The 25,879-nt window shown below is 41.5% G+C and overlaps 1 protein-coding gene across 3 annotated transcripts in view; it reads left to right on the top strand.

Moving 5' to 3' along the window:
* The window catches only part of sema6cb (semaphorin 6Cb), a 170,650-nt gene that overhangs the window by 86,199 nt on the left and 58,572 nt on the right, over nucleotides 1-25,879 (top strand). For all 3 annotated transcript variants that reach the window (XM_073485695.1, XM_073485694.1, XM_073485693.1), the window contains exons 4-8: nucleotides 11,274-11,474; nucleotides 16,917-17,031; nucleotides 18,418-18,475; nucleotides 22,972-23,028; nucleotides 23,459-23,560. In XM_073485695.1, coding sequence (XP_073341796.1) covers nucleotides 11,333-11,474; nucleotides 16,917-17,031; nucleotides 18,418-18,475; nucleotides 22,972-23,028; nucleotides 23,459-23,560 — 474 coding nt within the window. In that variant the 5' untranslated portion in view covers nucleotides 11,274-11,332. The remainder of the gene's footprint in view (nucleotides 1-11,273; nucleotides 11,475-16,916; nucleotides 17,032-18,417; nucleotides 18,476-22,971; nucleotides 23,029-23,458; nucleotides 23,561-25,879) is intronic.

The raw sequence follows: 25,879 nt of genomic DNA, 5'->3' as shown, positions 1-25,879 counted from the left end.
ATGTGAGTTGCTTTGCTTGCCAAGGTCCTTTCCATTTATCACATCTGTTGTCGGAGACTTATGGCTCTGACCTTTTTCATAGGGCTTTCTTTGCACTTGTATGTGTTTCCCACACATAGACTTTACTTGGGCCGGCCGGCCAGGTATTTTAACGGCTGCCCAAGCATATTTGGTGACCCATTATAACACATTTTTTAAAAATAGTTTATAGTGCACCTAGTTGTTGTGTTGTGAGGCAAACCAGTGTGTGTGCTGGAAAAGATAGTTGACTTTTGAGTCTCATTCTCACGTCGTCAAATACCGAACGCTTTGCACCCGTAAGCAGCCATTCTGTACGAATCACAGATATCTGATTGGCTGGATTTGGGTATGTTTGGGGTTGGTTTTGGGTTTTTTCCAGTGGGAAAGCACCCTTTTTATATTAGGAGTCCATATTTCCTTGTTTTCTTATCTGATTTTATTCTATTGGATTTTTTCTCTCTGCTGCACTACTCTGCTGAAAAGCCCCTCGTACACCATAGTGTTTGCTTTTTTATTTTAGTAATCAAGCTTTGGCACAGATAACAGCAATCCCAAGCATGATGTGCTTCACTGTGCTTCCAACTCACTCTTCAAGGTTGCTTGTAAGGTCAGTATCCTGCGTTGCCATTTGAACAACAAAAAGTCTAATTCATGTTGTCATGTTGGCTCAGTTCTGCTGACAAGTGAGGTTTTCTTTTAGTTTCCCAGGATTTATTTTGAGTGTTTTTTTCTGCCTACTGCGCTGACAGCAGAATGGATGCTATGCCAACACTCGCTATAAACTCTATACAGCGTGATAAAAGTATAAATTAGTGACTGTGTATTTGTATGTATAGATTCACACACAATCTTATCAAAGGACTGCACTGCAAACAAACGCCTTAGCTCTGTGCTCTTCCCTTCCCTTGAGTTTGCCTCTACACCTGAGGGGGATGCAGGGAGACCAACAAACATCACCACAGCCTGCTTTTCTTTGACTCGGAGCCCAAACCGAGAGTGCTCTCTGAGCTTTAGTTTGGTCAAAGAGCCCATCTCCTGGCAACGAGAAAGATTCACCTTTTTCTTTCCTCCCATCCTTTTCCCTTCCAAAAGCATTTTATTAGCATATTTTCATCCTGCCTGCTCTGTTGAGTGTATGCTACATCTGGCTAGCTTGTGCCTCTCTTGTGCCCTTGTGTGGGTCAGCAGTTCTGTGTGAATCACGACAGGCTCAGGAAGCACTGTGAATAAAGTATTCTGGGACAGGAGATGATATCTTCTCTCTTCTCTGTTGTTTTAGCATCAGAGCACTGTACAGCGTTAGAACAGGGGTGTTGTCTTCCATGACGTGTCAGTTTACTGGGGGGAACACAAGAAATATCAGGGAAATACCTGTTCATATTATTTATTGCATTTTCAGCCTGATTAATCATCCTTTTCATGCAGCTTAGTGCTGTCCTGAGATTATGTGATGTTGATTTAAATTGTAGAAACACAGTTGTGTCATGTAAATATCCTTCCCAACTGATGAAATGTCACAGCTGCCCTTTGTTCAGTGATTTCATTGAGTTCCTTTTGCAAGCACACTCAGTACAGTTAGGACACTCGAACACCTTCCTGCCCACCTCTAAACAATCCTAAGGGATTGTCCTCGAAGTCGATAAGCTGGCTGTCTTGGGCTGTCGGGTCAGATCGGAGTCCCTTAAATAGAAAGTTAAAAATGGAAACACACGAAATACAGAAAACAACAACACTCAGACTGCTTTCCCCTTCTTGCTCTGCATTTCGCAGCCGTAGCCTCAGGGGGTATCCAATTATGACGCCCTTGAGGGAATGACAGTGCTTGGATTTCTGTCAATACAGGGTTCAGGTAGTGTTTCTCAATAACATTCTGAATTATTGATGACAGAGAGATTGAGAGGAGAAGAGGGTAGTTAACATTCACTTTTATGTATGAAGAGAAGGAAGGAGAGATGAGGGAGATGGCTTTGCACAATTGCTGCCCAGCATATTTTAAAGTGATCTGTTTGATTTGGTGACCCCGAGGCAAGACTCATTTGAAAATTCCATGAGGACCAAAGATTGAAGGAGCATCCTGACTGGCAGGGAGCACAGAATGGTCCGGGAATTATAAGATCTGTGAAGATGAATCTAAATAATTAACGGGAGGCAGACAATCGAGGAGGATTCCACTGGTGCAGTCCTGATCCTTCTTCCACTGATAGCACTCTGGGCTTTTCTTTTTTTCAGGCCATTGCAAATAGACATGAAGACGATGGATGACGCCTGCAGCGGTTCTGCAGATCGATCAGAGAACCGTCTCACTGTCTGAGTCCGGCATAGATCCCTCTGTGTGAAGTCTGGCCAGCTCACTGTCTGTAGAAAGAAGTCCTGAGAGTAGGCCTGACTGGAAGCAGTGCTACGTTTTCTCCAAAAAGGATACCTATGCACAAAGCAGTGGATGTTAGCCAACCATTTTGTATACTTTGTCCAATCGCTCAAAATTGATAGTGTACATTGTATCCGTGCACTGCTGAAACCGATTTCAGAACTTTTGTTGGCTCTTGCTGTCAGCTTAGTTTTACTTTGACGTCAATCCTCCAAAGATCTGCCACGGAAGCCCAAGTATAAAGCAGCCTCTAATCTGTGGGGATTTTTCGATGAGGACAGAGGAGAGTAGTCTGACACGGGGTGAGAATCAATGGCCTCTGCGACAGGACAACCCGTCACTTGTCTGAACTCTGTGGGCTCGGAGGTTAAAGCAGCGTTCCCCTGGGAACAGACTGAGTGGCATTGATGGCAAGGAGGGTCCCAACCTCCCCTGACAGACACATCTCATCCCGGATGCCATCTTGCCCTCTCCCTGCCATGGCACAATGCAGACACTATGAGAGTGAGACTACATTATACTGACACCAGGCAGTTGACATACTAATCCAAGAACTAAAGGACTACAGGGACCATTGATTTTCTATTCTTGGTAAAAAGGCAAGAAGCCAGCCATCACTTCTCTTCGACCAGGGATGCTAATGGACTTTTTAAAATGTTTTCAAGGAGATCCCCTGGAGTCATTCTGTTTTTGCTACTGCAGGACCTTTTTGAAAAATACTGAAATCCCCAAGTCCTTTATTTGACATGTTAGTATTCAAGAGCCCAGCTTAGATGTCTCGGCTGTGTCAAGTGTTTATACACAGCATCTGCCTGCTCGGTGACAGGTACCGCTGGAAGTATAAACTCTGACATCTGATTTTAGAATAAAAGTAAAAATGACAGATAATGGTATTAAGCGAGCCATAGTGTTTGTGCCTGTCGATATCGAAGCGTTCAACTTCCATTTTTAGGTGTACCGGCTGCCATTTATGCCAAACCTTTTATCTTACGTGAACATAGACAATTGGTGGTTTTAACACCCTTTTTATGACTCTGGCTCGCCATAGGTGTGGCTGGAAGAATTATGTTTTCAGGCTGTTCATCCATCTGCCTGTCCATCCCATTCTCGTGGACGCATGTCTCAGGAAACACCTTGAGGGAATTATTTTCAAATTCGGCACAAATGTCCACCTGGATTGAAGCGATTAGATTTTGGTGGTCAAGGTTTCTGTGACCTCATAAAACACATTTGTGCCCATAACCCAATCATTCAGACTCTAATTATGACAAAATTTCACACAAATGTCAGATTTTTCAGGCCAATGTTTAATGAAATGACTGAGGAACAGAAGGGGAGATTGTGGCCATATTTCACATTTGGTGACATACCGAATTGGTGACACTAATCTTGGGTGTCCACCTTGAAACTGTGGTGATTGATTAGATCTTTGAACATGTTTTCTGAAGCATCCACATTTTAGGATTTGTAGTTTCTTTGTGTTTCATCAGGATCAGCTCTTTTGGCCAAGCGTGCAGGCACATACAAGACATTTGACTGATTTTGAGTTGAGCTTCAAGTGATTGCTTTCACACCATGTGGCAGAGCTCTCTATCAGTCCTCAGTACTCCTCTGTAAAAAATAGTATTTTTGTGAGGATGGCATGTTTCTCAAACTAAACATGTCAATATAGTGTTAACTTCCATTTCGCTCAGAACTACACCTAATTATTTGTTTAAAATTACATTCATTACATACAATAGTCCGGACGGACATGGAGATAAATTGCATCTTGACTGGTGCGCCGAGGCATAAATTCCAGTTTATCTTTAGTACACAAAGAAAAATCATCGTCTTGAAATCATTGTCAGAACCCACAGAAAAGTGTTGAGGCTTTTATTTCCATAATAATGAATTTCTTGTTCTCACTGTTGACCTCTGATCATTTTCATGTACTCTCAACTAAAATAACCAAAAGCGCCACAGGCACATGTAAAGGCTACATATCTTGATAAACCGTAGTGATCTTTTCCGAGGCATTCTTAATTGGAGCTGGGTTGTCACTACACTAGAGAGAACTCATCTTCGCTGTAACACACGTCTGAAACTAGCCCATACAATCCACCTCCGTGTCCTGTGGGGGTTGTTCTCTCAATTATTGCTCAATGCTCCTTGATCCCAATTCCAATTTGGCCCCGACGATGTCTACGTGGTTAGCGATTGGAAATCTAATTAGCAAAGTTTCCCCCCTGTCTGAGAGGGTTGAGTGCAGAGTTGAAATGACTGCTGGGTAAAGAAGAGAAAGGCTGCAAACACACACAAAAGCTGATATTTTTTGTGGAAAGAATATTTGTGGTCAGTAGTCACTAACTACTGAGATAGATCCCTCAGGACATTTTGGTTTTTTATACATCTGTTATGTTTAAATGTCAGCTCTGACTGTTGGTGCAGAGTCAACTTTGGGGAGGGTAGTGAGTGTGAAGAGAAAAACAGCTCTGTGCAGACGGTGAACTGCTGTGTGACTCGTGTCATGGGACTGCAATGAGATCGGTGGTCTGATGAACCTTTCGAAAAACGAGTGCAGGGAGGGAACAATATGGCCCGGGCCTCAACAATGAGATGTTTGTTTCACCACGCACCGTTCATATCATGTGTTGTTTTTCTTCTTGTCACATTAAAATTCTCATGTGGTTGTTTTGACAATACAAAAAGGGAAAGCAGATCATCAGGCAGGTTTGAATGTCGTGGTCTGGGAAAGCAAGGAAAGCTTGATAACTTGACACCCTGTTATTACTTCCTTATGCTCATGGACAATACAATTTCAGTCAGAATTACTACTCTTATTTCATTTTTCAGTGTGTGCTATTGTACGAGATGTGGTGTGCTTCTGTAAAGATATATTTACACCACAGTAAGCAAGAGTAATTGTTGCTCAGATCACTGGCGTCATGGAGACTGTGATGTTAACTTATCTACCGTTTAAGTGCCACAAGCTCCAATGCAAGGCTCCTTGTGTTGATTTGCATTAACTATATAGCATTGTTAGCTTCCCAGCATCTTCTACAACCAGGGTGTGTCATTTTTATAGTCTTTTTGCTCATGCGGCTTTATTGCTTAACACTATCTGTGTTGCTTTAATATGGTGATAAAACTTAATTATCGTGTCCTCAAGCATACTTTACACTTGACTTATCATGTGGTCATCGAAATTTACAATGTTTGGCAAAGTAGCATTATGATGAAGCAGAGATGTCCTCGTCTACAAATCTTCTCTTCCAGATTTGAGAATAACATTTGTTTGGTACAGACTCAGACGGTGTTATTATAGTACCCAGCGTAAGAATCTGTTTTGTAGTGGTGTGTCGAGAGAAAAAGGGGTAATGTAGCTAATTGTGTCTGAAATTGGTCGAGGAGGCTGGGGATGTGCTCGCTCATTATGCCGGCCAGTGTGTACCACAAACATGTCAGAGTGGAGCTTCAAGATTTTCACAGCCGAGCGGCTGAGAGATTTTTTAAATGCACAGAGGTGAGGTGAAAGGTATACTCTATTCTTTAGCTATCAAAAAGCAAGTGGATGAGCCTGCAGCTGAAGCTCTGGTTAGGTCAGGGAATATTAGAGGTTCATTCTGCATTAGATTGTGCTCCACTAGTTAATTGTTTTCACAGGTGTTGGCCGAAAATAGACGTCCCAAGAGTCGACAGGTGCAGTGCATGGTGTGTGCAGTGCAGTTGATTGAGGATAAATGTGGACTTTTTATAGGACTGTTATCCCCGGCCAAGCAGCAATTTTGGAAACATATTTACTTGCACGAGTTTATGTTTGAAGTCAAATTACTCCGTGTCCTCGTCCGTGCCAACCAATAAAAGACCAAGTCTCTCTTATTATTTAATCTAATTTCTGCATGACCACAGTCAGAAGCCTTGAGAGTCTAAAAATTCTATGTGGATAAATCTTATCAATCCACAGACGCAGCGCTGTTGGTTAATCCAAATGCATGTCAGATAATCAATGGAGAGCCCCCAGAGTCCCAGAAACCCCTTTTCCTCCAAAGAGGGCTCGACTGCCAATGTCTCCCAGATGGCTTAACAAGTCCAGTTCATTAAAAACAAAATGATCCGGGTCCTCCCGTCCAAACCCTAGAACACAGAGGGCAAACACGAGACGGGATAAGCGGAGGCTTATTTCCCTTCAACAGCTGTCGGCTCATCGGCCGTCCACTCCCTCCTCAGACTGCACAGAAAGTCATTAACTGATTAGACTTTGTTTTAGGTTCAATTAAGAAAGTCCAGAGCTCCAGAGGGGAGATGAACTGTTGATTACATGGGAGGTAACAGTGAGAGCTCGAGGACAGCAGATGTGTTTCTGCTGTGTCCAACAAAAGGTCAACTAGGATAAGCAGCCATTTTACTCCAGACCGTTACACAACGGAAATATATTTTCTATACGTGTAGATCGAATTATAATCTAATCATCACAATACATACATACATTTTTTTCAAATTCATCATTATTTGTGACAACTAAGACTGTTGTCAATTGTTGTCATTTTCATATATACTGAAATATGTATTTAATAATGTGATGTAATGGTATATTAACTACATTTAAACAAAGATACTCACTGTTTTTATGTACTGTATCTAGTTATACATGTAAAGTATTAATACAATTTTTAATGAATTTCAGTATTTATTACCAACATATTATCAAAATGTACATTCATTTCATTTTGTAAAATATTCTTGAAGCGAAATACAATATATTAATACAAATTAATAAATGAATCAAGGAGTATGGTTTCATGAAAGTGTCATGAGATGACTTTTGTTGTGAATTGGCACTATAAAAATAAAGATTGATTGATTTTAATATAATAGCATATATTGTCTCATATATGTGGACTCCTTCCATATATTAAAATGTATTTTAAATATATTACATTATGTTTTTCAGTATATGTCACCATATGGTTGTTACGTCAGGGGATGTGCTCTCAGGACAATGCCAGAGCTCGAACAGAAGCAAATCAGATTAGCACTGTGCAGTTTTTGTCAAATCACTCAGATGTTTGTTGCATATTTGAGCCTAATTAAAATATATTTCTCTGAATATAGTTGTTTACCAGAATGTCAGTGAAATATAACAAAGGCAGAACAAGTGAGGTTCTGTATTATGCTGTTTTGTAACAAGGAGTGGGCGTCTATAAATTGGCTTACTTTTGATAAAAGTACCAACTTGATGTTTTATATTTTTCTTCCAGTTCCTTACCTTTTTATTTTGCTGCATTATGTGTTAATGTTGACACGCAATTAATACGATTAAACAAAACTAATGAGATTATAATTTAAAGTAGGCGGTATCCTATGAGCAACGAAACGAAACAAAGAATCTCGTGGAGCAGCTCTGTAACCATCATCAACATTATTTATGATCTTAAAATTCTGTCTGTAAATTGCCTGTAAGGTGTTTTAGGTTGGCTTGACCACGTAAATAATAGGAAATGATTCCTTAACGTCAGTCTATACTCTGACGCAGGAGTTTAATTTGTTTTTACATCATCACAGACCTTTACACGTGCTTGGCCAACTCCCTTTTTGATCCGTTCCCCTAGGCCATCGCAGCTCAGACTAACCTGTTTTACAGCTACTTGCAGACAAAGGAGTTTGTTTCTGTTTATCACATTGTGTCAGTGATGGGCGTGTTTGTCTGTCTGTGTCTGTTTAGTGTGACACATTTTTGTATGCAAGTGTTGTGTTGTGAAGTGCAAGTGTTGTAATGACTTGGCAATCAGTCCTTTTAATCCTGAGTTTGATACAGCCCAGAGGCCCCTTCTCTCGTCTTGTCACCAGGCGTCTCCTCATAGCTTCGTTGAACTCTTCTTACTTTATTTAAATGCAGGATAATGCTAAAGTCATCAGGAGTCTGCTGGTCTGCACACTGGTGTGTCTCTTCTTCTGATAACTTGAGTTTCAGTGTGTACGACTAGTCTTGCATAAGCTCTTGTACTCACTTCGGTTGTCTTGTTCTGCATGCATCATCCTCATCACACTCTGCTGGCTGCCTTTCTTTAGCTAAGCACCCAGGTTGTCAGTAAATGAGCTCTGCCTGCCGTGCCCGGTGTTCATCAGCTGTATTGAGGGTAATTCGAGCATTTGCATGACCAAAGTTCTTTCTGCCCAGAATGTTTATGACATTTTGAGAGATGTTTTTCATGGATTTTTGTCTCTTGCAGCGATTCCACTATAACATAATCTGTTTGTGTAAATGGCTGTCCTGCCCGCCTCGGAAAAAAAACCCATCCAAATCATGGCATATGAAGCTAATCCATCAGGTATATTGTCCTCATATATCGCCCGAGGCAGACCACACAAGCTGTTGTAATTCTCAAAGTAAACACAAGCAGACAGCCGCCCACTCCCCTCGATTTATGGCGTTGTGATCATCGCTCGACCTCATTGCTAAATGCAGCTTTCTCCTCTGCATTCAAATGAAGCCGACTGTTATCAATATTGATGACAGTTCGCGTCTCTGTTGACTTAATTTTCTGCTCCCACTTAAAAGCATGTAGTCCAAGTCTGATTGGCAATCGACGCAGTGCATAAACTTGGGCAGGCTTGTAAGAACCCCCGTGGAGGACACATTGCCCTTAATAAGTGAGTGGTGAGCTTCAGGTCATCTCGCTGCCCTCCATCTGCTACCGCTTCCCTCTGATCAAACACATGAAATTAACATTTGTGCACAATCTCAGCCTTGTGCACAATGACCTCGAGCTGGTTATTATCCCGACATCGAGACTCGACACCAACTTTTATATAACCGTCTTTCTTTAAGGAGAGCTTAAAGAAAGACGTCTTTCTTTAAGGAGAGCTTTAAGAGTTCTCGGGAGTCTTTTGTCAAATAATGTATCGAGGATGTTGATCTGTGACTTTGAATTAATGCCGGTGGATGAGGTTGCAAACATCTTTTGTGATAAGCTGTCACTGCTGTTTTTTTTGTTTTGTTCTAAATTTTCTTTGCGATCACTTGTCAAAACAGTCTGCGGTATTTTAACAACTTTATCTTTGACTTTCGTGTTTGCAAAGTTTGTTTTCATTGTCTTTTGCTTTTTGTGTCACTCTGTGCTCCAGAATGAATGAATCACTTCCTGTTTATCAGCCAACTTTTTTTTCTGTGTCTCGGTACTGGGCACAAGGTGTCTAGAACAACAAATGCAGCAAATATAAATAGATTTTTTGGAATATTATCATTTTTTGTCTTCATGGTTACCATGTAGGAGTAATTGTTTTCAGCCCTGTTGCTTGGTTCACAGGATAGTTGCAGAATATCTCAAAAATATGATAATGTGTTTTAATTACACTTGGTGAAAATGGGTGATTAGATGTTTTTCCTTTTTAAAAGAACCTGTTGAATACTACATGTGTAGTATGGTGCAGATAAAAATAATAGATTATTTACATATTGGACATCATCACACTAATATTAAAATAACAGATTTAGATTTTCAGAGTATGTGATGTGACTTAATGCCCTCTAACTTTGATTTGATTGTGTTTGACTTTTTCCACTTTGTGTATGTTTATAGTCGCATATATCGCCACTTTTTTAATTACACTGTATTCAAGTTAATTCATTTCAGCATTGTATCTTTATGTGTCTCCATTATTTGCATCATTGTTTTTCTTTACATCCATCCTTGAATTTCTAAACCCCTCATTTTAAAGCTGCTGTAAGTTATTTATCTTTATTAAAATAAGTATTAAATACCTCCATATTCCTTGTTCGGTCAGTAACCAATGTCTCTCCTCGCTCCGCTCATGCAGTATAAGAGAATCTGTTATCCAATCAGGACAGAGACCTCCACAAAGAGGCGGTCCTGTCTGCTCTGCAGAGCAGGATCTTCCTGTTCTGGTTCCTACAACAGTAATGACAGAACAGGGAAAGTTACGATGATGTGTGTGTGATGAAGTGATGAAAAACCCTTGAAGAAAAGGAAGAGGTAAAGAGAGCGGCCTCAGAAAAATGAAAGTGAGAAGTTGTGCAGATGTGGTGACAGAGAGAGGAGGGAGGGGTTAGCTAAAACGATGACGACGCTCACAGCGGCTTTACGGGTCATGTAATCCATCCCAGCATGTATTTAGTGAGAGGCCAGGACCTCCTCAGATGGATCCATATTCTATCACAGCACTGAACACAAAGACAACCAATTATATCTCACCGAAGTTTTCAGTTTGACGAGCATCTTTTCTTTTGACCGTGAGAAGAATTTTAACACGGAGAAGCTTCAGCTAATCAATGGACTCAACCCGAGACTTTCATGAGGTTGTTTTACTGATGCTGTTTGAATACACACACAGCTCACAGACCTTATGACCTGTTCGGTTAATGCAACCGTCAGGGCCTGATGTCATGGCGGGTGGAGCGAGGTGGAGCGACGGGTTTAATTGTGCCAAGTCACCTGTGAAAGACATTGGATGGAGGTAAATGAGGCAGTTGTCCTGGTGCTCAGGGCCCCAGCGGGCCAGCCTCCTCTTCTGGCTGTTTCTGGTTCTCTCTCTGACTCCGTCTACCTCTTTTCTTTTTTTTTTTTTATGTGTGTGTCTGCAGCCTCGCATCTCAGCTGTTCAGCGGACACTCAATCACATCACCGCATTGACATAAGGCAGTGCATGCTAATAAGAACTTAGCTGCCACCTTTAAACATCGCTGCCGTCATTGTTCACTTACGTAATTGTTGCAGGTGAATTTCTGCCACGATTTAGAAGTATCTTGATTTACTAATGAGGGTAAGGGAGTACTCTAATCCACTTCAACTCGCAGTAGGTATTCTTTGAGTGAATGTTTAAACACAGAGGTTAGCTCTGACACGCCAACTGATAACCCTGATGTCCTTGTGTCTCACTCCAGGTGGGAGGTGAATCTGCTGTGGGTCATGTGTTTCTGCTGAGGTCTCATCTTCCGCCAAAATGAGGCCGACGCCCGGCTCGCCTCGACCCGTCCTGCCAGCCGTCCTGGCTCTCACCTTAGCCGCCTTCTTACCTCAGCTGTCCTCAGGAGCCACGCCGTTCCCCCAAGACCTGGAACCAATCAGCATCGTGGGCAGAGAATGTAAGTCGAACAAAAAAATCTGTTGTGTTGCCATGGTGATCCGTGTTGCAGGAGTACATGTAAAAAGTAAAAACCGAGGCATTATATCTCAACACTGGGGAACACGGCTTAGAGAGGTGGATGTGTTTAAGGGCATGTTCGCAGAGAGCAAATCTGCAGACGTTTATGCAGCTGCTGGCATTTTAACTCATTTAGTCCCGTTTTGTTGCCTTCGTGTGGGGGAAAAAAAGGCCATTTCAATTCAGGACTCAACATCAGGAACACGCATGAAAAGACCTTTCTCAGTTAAAGCTGAGGCGCAGTTTGTAAGGAGTGAGGGTCTGTGCCTGGAAATAAACTGTATTTGCAAGAATTGCAGGAGGAATTGTGACAAGAGACTGCCAGCTGTAACTCCTTCAACATCTAAATCACTTTACTGTAAACCTTTTCACATTGGTTTGGACCAAACACACCTCTTGTGACTGGGCAATGTGGGATGAAGCCAATTCAGTCCACCTCTGATGTGTTTGCCTGGTTGGTTTGGTTTGTTAAGCCTGGCATGAAAACTGTCAATTAAACTGTGGAACGGACCAAACAGCCGCTGGAATTAGATTAAACCTCTGCTGACGATACACGATGACTGTCACCAAAACTGTCCGAGGAAGTTACCCTCAGTACATATAACACATTTTCTCCTTAGTTCACACCAACTGTGCCAAACTACATTTGTAGAAGAACAGGCCCTGTACATGTGAAAGACATCGTTTTTTTTTTTAGCCGGCCACCATCATCCCAACAATCTGTGATTGCGATATATTTACGGAGGTGTCTCTGTAATTACAGCTTGCCAATATGGGAGCTGTGAGTAAAACGTAACAAGATATATATAACTTTTCATACGACTGTTTGCCTTTTATAAACAGAGAAATACAACTGTAAACCTTCAGACGTCTAGTTTCTCTTTTTTACCAAAGTAAGACTCATCGTAAAACACACTTCATGCAAACTCCACAGAGAGTTGTCCTGTCCTACAAATCACCAGCTGTGGTTTGGTCAAAATAAACCCTTAATTTTAACGAGTTGAATATGAAATATTCTGTCTCTAGATGCTGTTATTCCCCGGCTGCCTCTGGTGCCGTCGACATCACTCTTTCTTTGTCTCAGTGGGGTCTACAGTGCTACTGGGTTAGTTCTCTGAGGGATAGTCTGCTGCTGAGAAGCGGCTCTCACCTGTTCCTTAGAGGCAGATCATTAAATTAACAAAAAAAAAAACACGTCTGTTGACTGGTCTACATATTTTTCTGGTTCTTCAACCTTAATATTTACTAAACCAAGGTAAATATTAGCTACAACACAACATGTTCCCTCATTACAGTTACAATGACAGTCAATGGAAGCCAGATTTGAATTATTGCCCAGTCCTACATGCAACTGCAGCTTCACAAAGTAAAAACCTCGTTAATTTAAGGTTTTGCCTGAGGAGGACCTCGGCCATCCGTGGCACTCTCAAGACACTGCTTCATCGGACCAACCTGGGGACCCATCAATGGCACCCAATCACCGGGGAGGTCCACAGAAGAGGTCCAGGCTACTAAGTGTAATGGCCCATAATTGATTTAAGAGGGCGCCAGGACCATGGCCCACACACTGTAATTGATCTATCTGGAAGAGAGTAACGCAACCATTAGCAGAAATAGCTGCGCTAATAGCGCTATATGTGGAGCTCCGTCCCAGGTGTAATGAGAGCAATTTGTCACCTCTGGTTCCAGCAGGTGACAGCGTGCCACAAGGTCCCTCACAACTCTGGGAGACGTCCATTATGAATCGAAGTACTAAATCAGGCTGAAGTCTATGAAATCATACCCGAGTCACTACTTTCTTTTGGGGAAGTGGGCAGACGACTCCCCTCAGCAGCATCTTGTCTTTCTTTGTGACGGACCGTGTGCCGAGTGGTTCTGACCAGTTTAGGTCTTGAGGGCAAGTAAAGACATTGTTAAACCGGAGATGCCTATAGATGATATTTGACCTTATGTGCTCACTTTTTTCTTCCTCTTAGAAAAATGTCATCCTCAGCAGGATGCTTCATAAACCAATGTTCTGATCATCGGTGTCAGACAGTGTGACGTCGGAGGACAAAGTCATTCAAGTTTGTGTCGCAGTCGAGGACTGAATCAGACAATTTCACTCAACATGAATCTTTTGATTTAGAACATAATAAAACTTCACGCTGACACTTTGAAAAATTCTTCCATCTTTTCATCTTTTCTTATATACACACGATTGTTCATCTCATCTACCCGGTACTTATTAAAAGAATCTTACTGTTAAAAATGTTAAAATATGCAATAATAAATCACTATTAATTTACTCACGAACTATTTCAATAATCTGTTAATTGTTTGAAGTTATTTTTAAGTAAAAAAAGTCAAAATTCTCTGATTCCAGCTTCTTAAATGTGAATATTTTTGGGTTTCTTTCCTCCTCGATGACAGTAAACTGAATGTCTTTGAGTTGTGGACAAAACAAAACATTTGAGGACGTCGTCTTGGGCTTTGGGAAACAAACAGACCCTTTTCTGGCTAAACAACTAATTGATCGATCAGGAAAATATCAACAGATTAATCGACAATGAAAATAAAGTTGCAGCCCTGATATACACGGGTACACAGTGCTATAATCTTAACACAAATACAACCGGGGACCAGAAGAACAGGTATTACAATGAGATCCATGATTTCCATTTTGAGTAATACATCCATGAGTTTTACAGCTTATAAGATGTCTGTGCACAATACAATTTATTCATTTATTATTATTTGGGACTTATTAGGGCCTGCACAGATTTATTTTCATCATTGATTCATCTTTCAAAAATTCATTATTTTCTTGATCCCAAGAGCCCTGATCGTGTCATCAGATGTCAATTCTGACCAACAGTCCAAAAACCAAAAAGATATTCACTTTACAATAATTTAAAACAAGGAAAGGGAGTATCATTCTCATATTTGGGAAGCTAAACTACCAAATATTTGGCTTTGTCCCTTAATATCTAACATATTTGCCTTAAAATGTCTAAAAATGACTTCTGTTGTATATTTTTTGTCCAGAGAAATCAGTAATTTTTGGAAGACAATGGTGTTTAATTTGGTCGACTGTCACTTTAAAAAGTCAGAGATTGAAGAAGGAAGCTGGCAGACGGCCGAATGGTCCATGAACATTTCTGCCTGAGTCACGTCAGATTGATTTTGATCAGCGAGGAGACTGTTTAGCAGTGACAGACAACAACTCCCATGATCCCACACTGTTTACTCTTTTGTTGTGTTTTGATTTGAGAGCAGCAGAAGTGACGCACTGTGCATCGAAATGATTAATTGATTATCAAAATAGTTTCAGATTGATATTGTGTCCACTAATTGTCGCGGTGCTAGTCGCTAAGCGTTTGTCAGGAGCATTCGTTCAGGCTGCTGCACCTTGTGTCAAAGCCGTGTCCTCATAGGAAGGTATGAAGTTGTAAAGGTTTGGGATTCTGCTTTGATTCAGTCTTGGTGTACATGTTCTCCCAGAGGCAGTGGTCTTAAATAACTCTGCACACCATCACCTACCACTGGATTTTGCTCTGAGCAGGGCCCCTGCTCTCCCCCCCCAAACTTTAGAGGATGTGCAAAGTGCTGAAGAGTAATTAGAAATCCTCATTTGCCAGGGGGAGGATAGCGGGGCGGGCCTGCTGAGCCACTGGGAGTCTCTTCACTAGACAGCACAGCGAGGTCCAGCGCTCAGTCAGACATTAGGCGTTTAAATCTTTAAACAGTCGATTCGAGACCGGCGGTTAGGGGAATGTATGGCTCCCTGTAGAGAGACTAATTTCAGATTGTGGTGTGTTTCTAGCGGGGATTGCTAATTCAACAGCAGCCCAGGTCAGATGGGAGGCTGGAGGGCACTTAATACAGTACTTTACAGATCCAAAGCGCCGTGGCCTTGAGCTGAATCCTTCCTCGGTTATAAAAAAATAAAAAATAAAAAAAAGGAAGCAGCGGGGGAAGTCTCTGTGATGTGGAAGACAGTCGGGTGTCAGTACTGAGCCGGCCAATTTTATTTCTGCCTGGAGCATCTTTTTCTTTTTTTCTTTTTTCTTTTTTATTGAACGTTTTAAAGGCAAGTCCGTCCGTCTATTGACTGGCTGTCATTCTGTTACTTAAAGCACTGGACACCAGCTCCCATTGGTTAAATTAATACTTCCCCTGAGTGACTTAGTCGACTGTTTTTAAATGGAAAAAAAAGCAGATTGAATTAAAATGCAGGAGGGGAAGGAGGAGAACGATGATACTGATACTCTTTCTCTTTGCACCACATCCCTCAGTTCACGTCCTCTCACAGTTTATGTGTTGCTGCACACACACATGCACTATTTTTGTATTTTTTTAGTCACCTCGTATTACTTGACAGGTTTTTTCAGTGAATTTTAAATCACATTCACGACGATAATAAGTTGAACTTCATTTGACTCCAGAGACAGACGAGTGCTTTCTAAATGCGAGTTGACCAGACGACAGATTTTTCCACGGAGACAGGTTTGGATTCGTCCTCCTTGTCCTCACTTGACTCGCGTCTCCCCGGATGTGTCTGTTAAGAAATGTTTACCAGGAGACATTTATTTAAATGAGACTGACTTCTCTGACACGACCAGCTAATTTGCAACTTTGGATGCTATTTTTTTTCTGCTGCTCATCCACCTCCACAAGTGCACATTAGCATACAGTGTATGCTCTGGATTTTTCAGAACAATGGGCCAAATTGTAACCTTGGTCTAATGTCTCCTTAAAGGTCCAGTGTGTAGGATTTAGAAGGATTTATTCGCAGTAATAGAAAGTGATCATAATTATGTTTTCATGAGTGTATTATATGAGCCTTTCATATCTATAGAGTGAGCTGGTCATCTTCTACAGAGTCTGCCATGTTTCTACAGCAGCCCAGAACAGACAAACCTAACACTTTGCGTTTTTCTCTTACTCTCCTGAAAAAGGGGACGAAGAGACGATGAGGCTTTCAGTCGGTTGCAACCTGCCGCTAGATGCCACTAAATCCTACATACTGGACCTTTAAAATCCAAACGTGTAATGTTGTTTTTAAGCTTGCTGAGTTGCTGTGAACAAATGTTCGAGTCTTTGACAACTGAGAATAGATTACATGTTTTAGAAAGCCGGCCTGCATGGAAAACAGTTTGCAAACATTTTCAGTATTCTCATTGAACTGAGGTCAGCTGAGTTCTGACCGTCTTTTCCAGTTTTGAAACAAGAAGGAGCTCAAATTGGCAAAATAGGGTACGCTGCTTTCACATGGATTCAGTCAAATGGTAGACGGCAAACTGGATATGAGTGGACTGTTTCATGGGCATTATCTGGTATCTTTTGGTGCTATGAGTACTTGAACTTTTTTCTCTCCCTCTCCATCTCTTCGCCCACGCAGCCTCCTACCTCTACCCCAGCTTCCAGGGACTCATGTCGGACAATGACACCGTCCGCCTGGGCCTGGACTTCCAGAGGATGCTGAGGATCAACCACATGCTCTACATCGCTGCCCGGTCAGTCGTCTTCACTCACCTGCTAGTTTAAGATGACAAAAGGTTTTGATGTAGCTCTGAAGAAAATCAAGAGTAGGCCATCACTTCATGTGTGGTTATCTCCTCCACATTTACAGACACTCTGTATGTTAACCTCCTCTTTCAATTACTGATTTTTAGGTGTTTAATCCATTAACAAAGTAAAGTTTGTTTTAGTGCCGCACCACCAGTCTACTGAACCGATTCTTTCAAAATCGATGTTATGATTGATCTGATCCAGTGACAGGCATTATGATTAACCATAGGAACTTTACAGAAATAGCCGATCTAGACGCTGATGGTCTCGTTTGCTTATGTCGGTCATCTAGAGGCATCGGTATTAAAATGAGACTGTTTAATAACCAATTAAAAGAATTATTAAGAATAAAGTCAGTTCAGTTCTTAATCCACTGTCAGCTAGTCAAGAACTCCTGAAAGAGATGCAAGGGAGAAAAAGTTATCACAGTTAGCAAGAGACAACACAAAGAAAGACAAAAACCTTTTATCAGACCTCAGAACACCAAGGAGAATGTAATAAAACCATGTTGCAGCATGCATAGAGGAATTTGTGGTAATTTGACTGAGGGACCTTTGTATAAAGGACGGGGCCTTGCAGGCAAAGAGAGTTTTGGTGCAATTTAAGAGTAATTTATGAATCTAAAACTTCCAGAGGACTCACCAATAAATCCTTCTATTGCTGTTGTGAGCACCAGTCAGACTTCAGTGCACCCGAACCTTTAATACTGTATAAGGCATCTAAGGCGGCACCTCCACACCAAACTACTTTTAAACATTTTTAGTATGTATACTCGGCCTAATTGCACTTCGCTCCCCTCTCGATCAAGATGTCGGAGGTTAATTATCTAAAAAGTAGGAGGGTTTACCTCCTCTGCCTGTTTTCATTGTGCAAAATAAATTCTGCTGCAGTTTCTTGGCTGCGTCTCAAACTGCAGTGCTCTCACTGCCAAGAACGCCGTCCAAAAAGGTATGGAGATTACTAATGTACCTAAATGGACTTAATATTTTCCACAGCTGCATACAACAAAGTGCATGCCTCACTTCACAAAGTGATTTATATGGGTTGTGTCGATAGTTTGGAAACTTTTGGTGTTGGAAAACTTTTTTTTGTGGTTTTGAAGTTGAAAAGCCAATAAGCGCTGCCTCTTAATCCACTTTCACCCTCTGTTGTTGAACAGCTAAAATCAATCCTATTGAGCCAAATAGAAGCATTTTTTCTGGAAAGCAGGTTCTGGTGAAATGGTTGGATCAGAGGCTTATGAGAGCTTTGCATTCAAAGAGCATCAGGGCTGACAAAAAGCATGTGGAGACGGCCTAACTAATGGTGCCTTAACTCTCTGTCTCTTGCAGGGACCATGTGTTTGCCATCAATCTCGCTTCTTCAACTGAGCAGATAATCCCACAGCAGGTAGGAACGTCTGTCCAAAGAAAATGTTCTGGTCTTTACTGTTGCCATTCAGAGTCACCTCTGTTTTAAAGTTGGATATCTGGGTCATAGAACCTCTCTTGTTTTTCAGCAAGAGAGGTTCAGCACGATTAGCCGCGAGTATTCGAGTTTTGAATGTCTGCTGATTTGTCATACCCTCTTCAAACTTGAGGTTATGCTTTGAAGCATTCATGTCAGCTCTAATCTAATATGTGACTTGTACATGTCAGCTGCTTCCTTACCTGGACCATGGTCTGTTGATTTCCTCAATGCCCTATTGGCACGGGGCTAGTATTACCTGAGGACCTCTAATAATTTGTAATAATTTAGGAAGATGTCTGTAATCTCAATCCTTTGCAAATATGGATGTCCGTGATTTATAAAGCAAAAGTTCCACCACATACTACCTACCATATTTCGTCACACACAGAGGTCATGTGATAACATTAGTCCCATGCATATCGACATGACTCACTCGTCAGTGATTTGGGTTCGTATTTCTTCTTAAACATCTGTTTTCTGTTGTCAGACAACTAAGATAGCATGAAATGTGATCACGGCTCATATGTCGAACTGCAGTCAACCGCTCTGCCGTGAGATCGTCTGGATTGATGTTTAAAAGATGACAGAGAAGGTCATATTCAAGTAGAGCCACAAAACATCTTTTAACTTGGATCTAAATGAGCTGCAAATATGTATTTATTACTCTAACGCGTGCAGAGAGTGGGCGAATCAACTCCGAACTGTATTAATAATGTGGCTGCTGAAGAACAGACGCTTTGCTTCTGAAACGTTGATGTCACGTTGATGCCTTGACATAAATCCAGGAGGTGATGGCGGTACATTTGAGTGAAATAAAGACAAACGCGCCGCACGAAACCCTGATGTAGTGAGGTTATTTCTCAATCACATGAGGTCCCCTGGTAATACTAGTTCTGTGCGAATAAGGCTCATGGCTCTGACGTTTGATACTTCTTGATCCTTCAGAGTTATCAGTGATCAGTGAGATTCTTTTGTCAATATGTAAAAGATATAAGAAAACTAAACCTCACGCCTAACTGAACATGGGGTAAATATTAGTATTCTGGATGATGTTCAGACGTATATCTCTTCTAAAGCAGGATTTGATGTAAAGCTCGACCCTTTAAGCTTCAGACAGCAGTCCTGTTCTTGTTTTCTGAACCACTCTGTGTGTTTTCACAGAAAAAAATCTTATGTAATGTGTGTATCTCATTATTCTCCCTTCTACCCTTTGCCTGACTTTTTCATTCAAGTATTAAGCAATCTCAGTTCAGACATATATCCAATACTAGTGCAAGCGAGGCTCTTGTGGCTTTTGAAGTGCCATGCCCCCTCCTATCTGAATCTCATTTGTCAAACATGATTGCACTTAAATAAAATCTCTCCGAGGCCCGGACTTTTTGTTTGCTCGTATTTAGATTAGTGCTAAACACTGATATTCATTCTGATAAGGGCTCGGCTCCGTGTCAAGGAGCTCTGAAGTATTGATTCGGTTGTAGACTGTGGCACAAAGAAATGTGGGAACTTCTGAGCACTACAATGTCAGTCCATCTTTTCACTTATGTTATATGAGAACTCAGATATTGAATGTTTGTATATGATGTGTTTTTTTTTTCTAGCCGTTCGCTCAAACTAGCCTCCAGTGTGACAGCAGCACTGAGTGGAAAATTATTTGGGACCGTACCTACACTCTCACTCTCCCATTCCTGTTATCCATCTGAGCTCGATCGTTAGTCTGTGACTGATTCATATCACCGGAGAATGGTGCCGTTTCTTCATCCCAGATCCATTCCTTTTCGCTCGGGCTCATTTTTAAAAAAACAGCTCTTCATTTTTCTCAACCCAACGCTCATTCATATTCTGCCCTTCACTGATCTCCCCAGGCCTGGGTGGCCATAAGTAATTATTAGTAAACCAAATCGAGCGTGGACAAGGCAGGGACTATTACCATAATGCTGACTCCTGCTGAATCGTGTCAGATCTTCACAAAGTCGCGCCGGAGACTTTCCATTCTGTGGACCTGGAGGGGGAAGAGTGCTGGCTCCTGAAATGACAAGTAGTCTGTCAGATCCTGCTCAGAATATTGATAACTTAATCCTCACTATTGAGACCATGTAGGGCTGAGACTAGTTTACTGCAGAAGATAAGAGAATTTTGACTCTTTTTGATTAATCGACTGTCAAAATAGTTGGTGATTAATTTGGTAGTTGACAATCGTTGCAGCTCTCCATGTAGTGTTTAAATCAGGAGAAGGATAAGGCTCCCAACTTTTCTATATTTTCAATATTGTTAACAAAGACCACGACCGAGACTGGACTGATACTTTTAACAAGTATCGTCACTGTTGCACCGGCTGACAGGGTCCGACTTTACAACGATAGCAGCCAACGTAGTTTAATTTGAGCCAATCTGATGTTTCAATCAATTGCTGAAAATGATTATAAATAATTATGCTATAATTTGCTAAATAAATAACTGTTTTAGTTAATTAGTTTTTTTTTAAATGAAACTATATTTTTAAAGACAGAAGTGACAAGGGACAGGGCTGCAACTAATGATTTCTTTCATGATTTATCGTTTAACTTATAAAATGACAAAAACTTGTGATAAATGCTCATCACAAAGCAGCACAAAGTGGCCTTTTGAAATTGCTTCTTTTGTCGAGATAAGAGACTCGTCGTTAACTAATGTAGATGACAAAGATAAGCAGTAAATCTTCACATTTAAGAAACTGGAACCAGAAAATGTTTGTCAGTAAACTGATCGTCAAAATAGGTTCTGTTTCATTTTGTTTCGAGCAGCTAATCAATGAATAAACTAACCTGTTGCAGCTCTGAGACGATGATTAACATTTTGTGGTTGTGGCCTTTTCAGGGGATTTGTTGATAACGAGAAAAATGAAAAATGTGCCAGCATTAATCTTTTAACGCGTTCATCACAATGGAAATGAAACAGGAGCCTTCCTCCATTTAGATGCATGTCTTTTTCTTCATCAAGTACCACTTCTCCCGTGTTCCCCCGACAAGTTAGATTGCATTCACCTGTTGTTGTAAGTAGTTTCTGATTTGACTGCTGGACTGAAAGCTCTCTGATAAAAATGAGAACAAGAGACCTGTGGGACAAATTGTGTTTCAGGGACTTATTGTCCAAGCCGAGTGACCTCTCAGCCCCCAATAAGGCATCAAAATGTATTATACCACAGGTCGGCTTATTGTGAGGCTGTAGCTGAGAACACCTTGAGTCCAATTTATGACCTGAACAAAAAAGAAAAGGAGGAGATGTACAAGTCTCTCCAGCTTTGTGCAGTATTTCTTCCTTTCTTGACATTTTTTTTTTTTGTTTTTTCATTTTTTTTAACACATATTTTCATTTGGTGGAGACACAAGGACACACTGGAAAAATAAAGAGAAGATTAAAAGGTATTCAGGCAGAGAATGCAGACAATTTATAGCAGGATATGTGGAAACAGCTCGGTCTAAGAACAAATGCACAGACTCGATGTCAAGAAAGTAATTTATAACGTGCATATTTATAAAAAGCTGGAGCTATTATACATTTAAAATGAGTAAGAGTGTCTGCAAGAGAACAGGGGTGCACCATCTGAATAGAGGTGTACAGGTACAGTCAAAACTTTTAGTTATGCATAATATATATGCCTTATATAATATACCAACTCCAAACCAGTACCAGAATAGAACCAGCACTTGGTTCACTTCGGTTGTAAGTGGGAATTAGGGGCAAGGGGTCACTGGAAAACGAAGGAGAGAGGTCAAAATTGGAAATTGAGCATAAGATTGCTGCTCTGCTACTGTTTGGAAAGGCTGTCCCATTAAACCAAAGTGCCACTGAATGAGACATCAAGCATCATGTGTGCTCGGATACTGTGAGGAGCTATTTACAAAGAAATAACCTGAAACAGAAGTGTACACAACCAGCAGCATCCTCAGTCCTATTTATGAGCTTTGAGAAAATTCGGGTCAGTAAATTATCCAACCATGGACAGGAGCACATTAAACCTTCAACTGGCAGAGCTTGTTAACAAGCCGATGGAGCTTTTTTTTTTCTGTAACAGCCCACTGGATGATTAGCAGTGATACAGGAAGTGAGTGGAACTAAAGGCAGGGTTTTTTGGCCAGTATGTTAATTATTTAAGGACTGCTCATGATACAGACAGTGAAGTCATGCAAACATACTGTTCTCACAGATCCAGACTCATCCTACAGAGTGATTTTTATCACTGACGAACCACAATGTTTAGCTGCCCACTGACGAGCTGCAGGCAGTCCTCGCTATTTCTTCTGTTTGTTTTTCTTCACGTCAGTTTATTGAAGTTAATGAGATTTTCATCACAGCTGTCTCGTAATAGCACTTGAACGATTGGGAGCAACAGAAAGCTGGGACGGTTGAGAAAACAGCTTGTCTTTGAGCTGACAGTTGGCTGTCTGTTCGTCTTTCAGAAACTGACTTGGAAGACGAAGGATGTGGAGAAGTGCACTGTGAGGGGGAAGAACAGCGTGAGTATATTCTTCCATACACATCTTCCTCCCTCTCTGTTTTTTGCTTTTATTTCTTTCTCCTCTCGCCGTCTTCCTTTGCTTCTGCCTTGGTTTCCCCGCACAGTCAAGTTTTGTAATGAGCAAAGGTGTGCAGGTAGCTTATCAGAATCAGTGGCATATCCATCAGGCGACGACAGACTGGGGCTTTCGTTGTAGCATTTTCCTCCCCAGAGCTGCAGTGAAACCACAAGAAACAGCCAGGGGATTACGATAATGACTGTAAAACAGAGAGAAGGTTGTCTGTGCGTGTGTGTGTGTGTGTCAGCCAGTAAAAATGCGCTGTCTACCTGCTGCAAATCCTGCCTTTCATTCTGTCATCTGCTGCCAGAAGCCAACACGGACCCTGTCCCTAATGTACAATAACATCAAGCTGTTTTCCCCCTGACAGGACGAATGTTACAACTATATCAAAGTGCTGGTGCCGCGCAATGACGAGACGCTTTTCGCCTGCGGCACCAACGCCTTCAACCCCACCTGCCGTAACTATAAGGTAAGATACTGTACCACTGTGTGCTGCCTCCTGGCCTCAATTACAGATAAGAGACGATATTGCAGCTGTTATAAGGTGTGTTCGGCGCTGCCCTTGTGTGCTGTTTCGGTTGTAACCTGTTACTGAAGTTGCTACTGGAAATGACAAACTGCAAACTAAACTCGTATCACATTAGCGCCGAGCTGGCTTTTGTGACAGTGTCATTATCGGGGATAATCGTGTCGAAAACACACATTAACACGGGTCGCAGAGGCTCACACGGACGACTCGTACATCATGAAAACTGCAAAATGCTGCATGAAGTCACAGTTTTACACACGACATCTCAAGAAATGGAGCCTACAGGGGGGCAGACAACAGAGCCTGAGTGATATTGGAATTTGAGAGTAACAAAAGTCTGATATAATCACTTTTATTTGTTTTTTTATACACTGATCAGCTACAAGATTAAAACTACTGACAGGGAAAGTGAATAACATTGATCATGTTGTTACAGTGCAATGTTCTGCTGAGAAATCTCGGGTACTGGCATTCATTTGGACGCCAATTGACATGCACCACCCACCCGAACACCGTTAAAAATACCAAGTACACCCCTCTGTGCCCAGCGACCTGGCCTCCAAATTTCTCAGGTCCTTTTTGCATTCATGCGACGTCCCAGAACAAATCAGATCCACTGACGCCCTGCCACGCAATCTACAGGACTCAAAGGATCCGCTGCCAGTGCCTTTGGTGCTCAGACACTACAGGACAAACCCAGAGGTGTTTGTGTCCAAGCCCCGACAGGTCAGAGCCAAGTCTGATCCATGGTGAGGCCTCCATTGATCTGACTTTTTCCAGCACAACCCATGGATGCTCAATCAGATTAGGATCTGGGGAATTTGGAGGCACCTTGAGCTCTTTGTCTCCTTCCTTGAGAAGTTTTTGCAGTGTGCCAGGGCGCACTGTCCTGCTGGGAGGGCCACTGCCATGAAGGGATGTACTTGGTCTGCAGCGGTGTTTGGATCGGTGGTGTCGAGTGGCATCCACATGAATGCCAGAACCCAAAGTTTCCCAGCGAGACAATCAATGTTGTTCACTTCACCTCATGTTTTGGTTGATCGGTGTACGTACGGAGGGTTAAACAGTCATCTGTTTTTATTTATTTTTTCTAAATTATGTTTATTTGTGCAATCAAGGTAATATCACTCAACACGATCCAGGTTTATTCATCCGTTTTCACAAATAAACTCTTCACATACACGTAAGTTTTTGGCTCAGATGCCCTTTATGTAATGACATAACAGATGATAACAGGAAATCTGATCAGTCACCTTCACTGTTAAAAACTACCATGGATGAAAACATGAATACAGATAAAAATATATTTAACTGAGAAAGATTAAGGTCAGAAAAACAAAAAACATGATATAACACACTTTTCCTGCTCTACTGTTTATTTTCGCACATCATCCGGTACTATCAATACACTGACACAGATACAGCACAGCTATGATTGGCTGCTAGTACCTGAACAATAGAAAAAAATAATAATGTAACACCACTTTGAAAGGGACCTCTGCTATGAAATAACACCTACACAACACAGCTATGAAGATGGGTCAATCTAGGTCGAATGCAGCATTTGTCAGATATGAAAGAAGTCTGGCAGCCGGAGCTTCAGTTCGTGTTTTCAATGCCGATACAACAAACAGCTGTGAGCTCAAGCTGCAGACGCACACGTGAAAATAACAAGAAAAGTATTAATTGCATAAAAAGGGACGGGCTGAACAATCAAGACAACATTTGAGAAACACAGACATGTGTAGATATGGTGTAGACATGAAGCAGCCATCAGAAGAGTCGGATATCAGCAGTAGGTCTGTGCTGAGCACACATTGTTGGCTGTGAATGTTTCCATATTTATGTTTAACGTAGCCCGCTGACTTCAAACACTTAATGTTCTTGGAATAATATGTCGGCTCAACAAGACAAGAGAGCGAGCAATCTGTTGACAGAACACAAGATATGCTGATGATGGTAATAACACAACAGCTTCTCTCACACCTCCGAAACAAACCAAGCTGAGAGAGGAAGGAAGAGCAGATGAAGAAAGTGAGGAGTGGGACAAATTCATGCCAGTAGATGAGACTACATTACATTTTACTTGAAAGGCACTTATGCTATTTGTTTAAGGACAATGTAAAGAAGTTTGAGGCCCAACATGACATTGCGGTAGAGCCTTAGAGGTGACATCACAGGTTTGGACTGTGATCCACAGCAGGTCATTACAGGAGGAGGGAGTACACGTCCTACAGCACTGACTGTAAATCTAACAGC

Source organism: Pagrus major, chromosome 17, assembly GCF_040436345.1.
Source record: "Pagrus major chromosome 17, Pma_NU_1.0".
In the NCBI taxonomy this organism is placed as follows: Eukaryota; Metazoa; Chordata; class Actinopteri; order Spariformes; family Sparidae; genus Pagrus; species Pagrus major.
The sequence above is the reverse complement of the archived record's forward strand: the minus strand, read 5'-3'. Positions and strand labels throughout refer to the sequence as shown.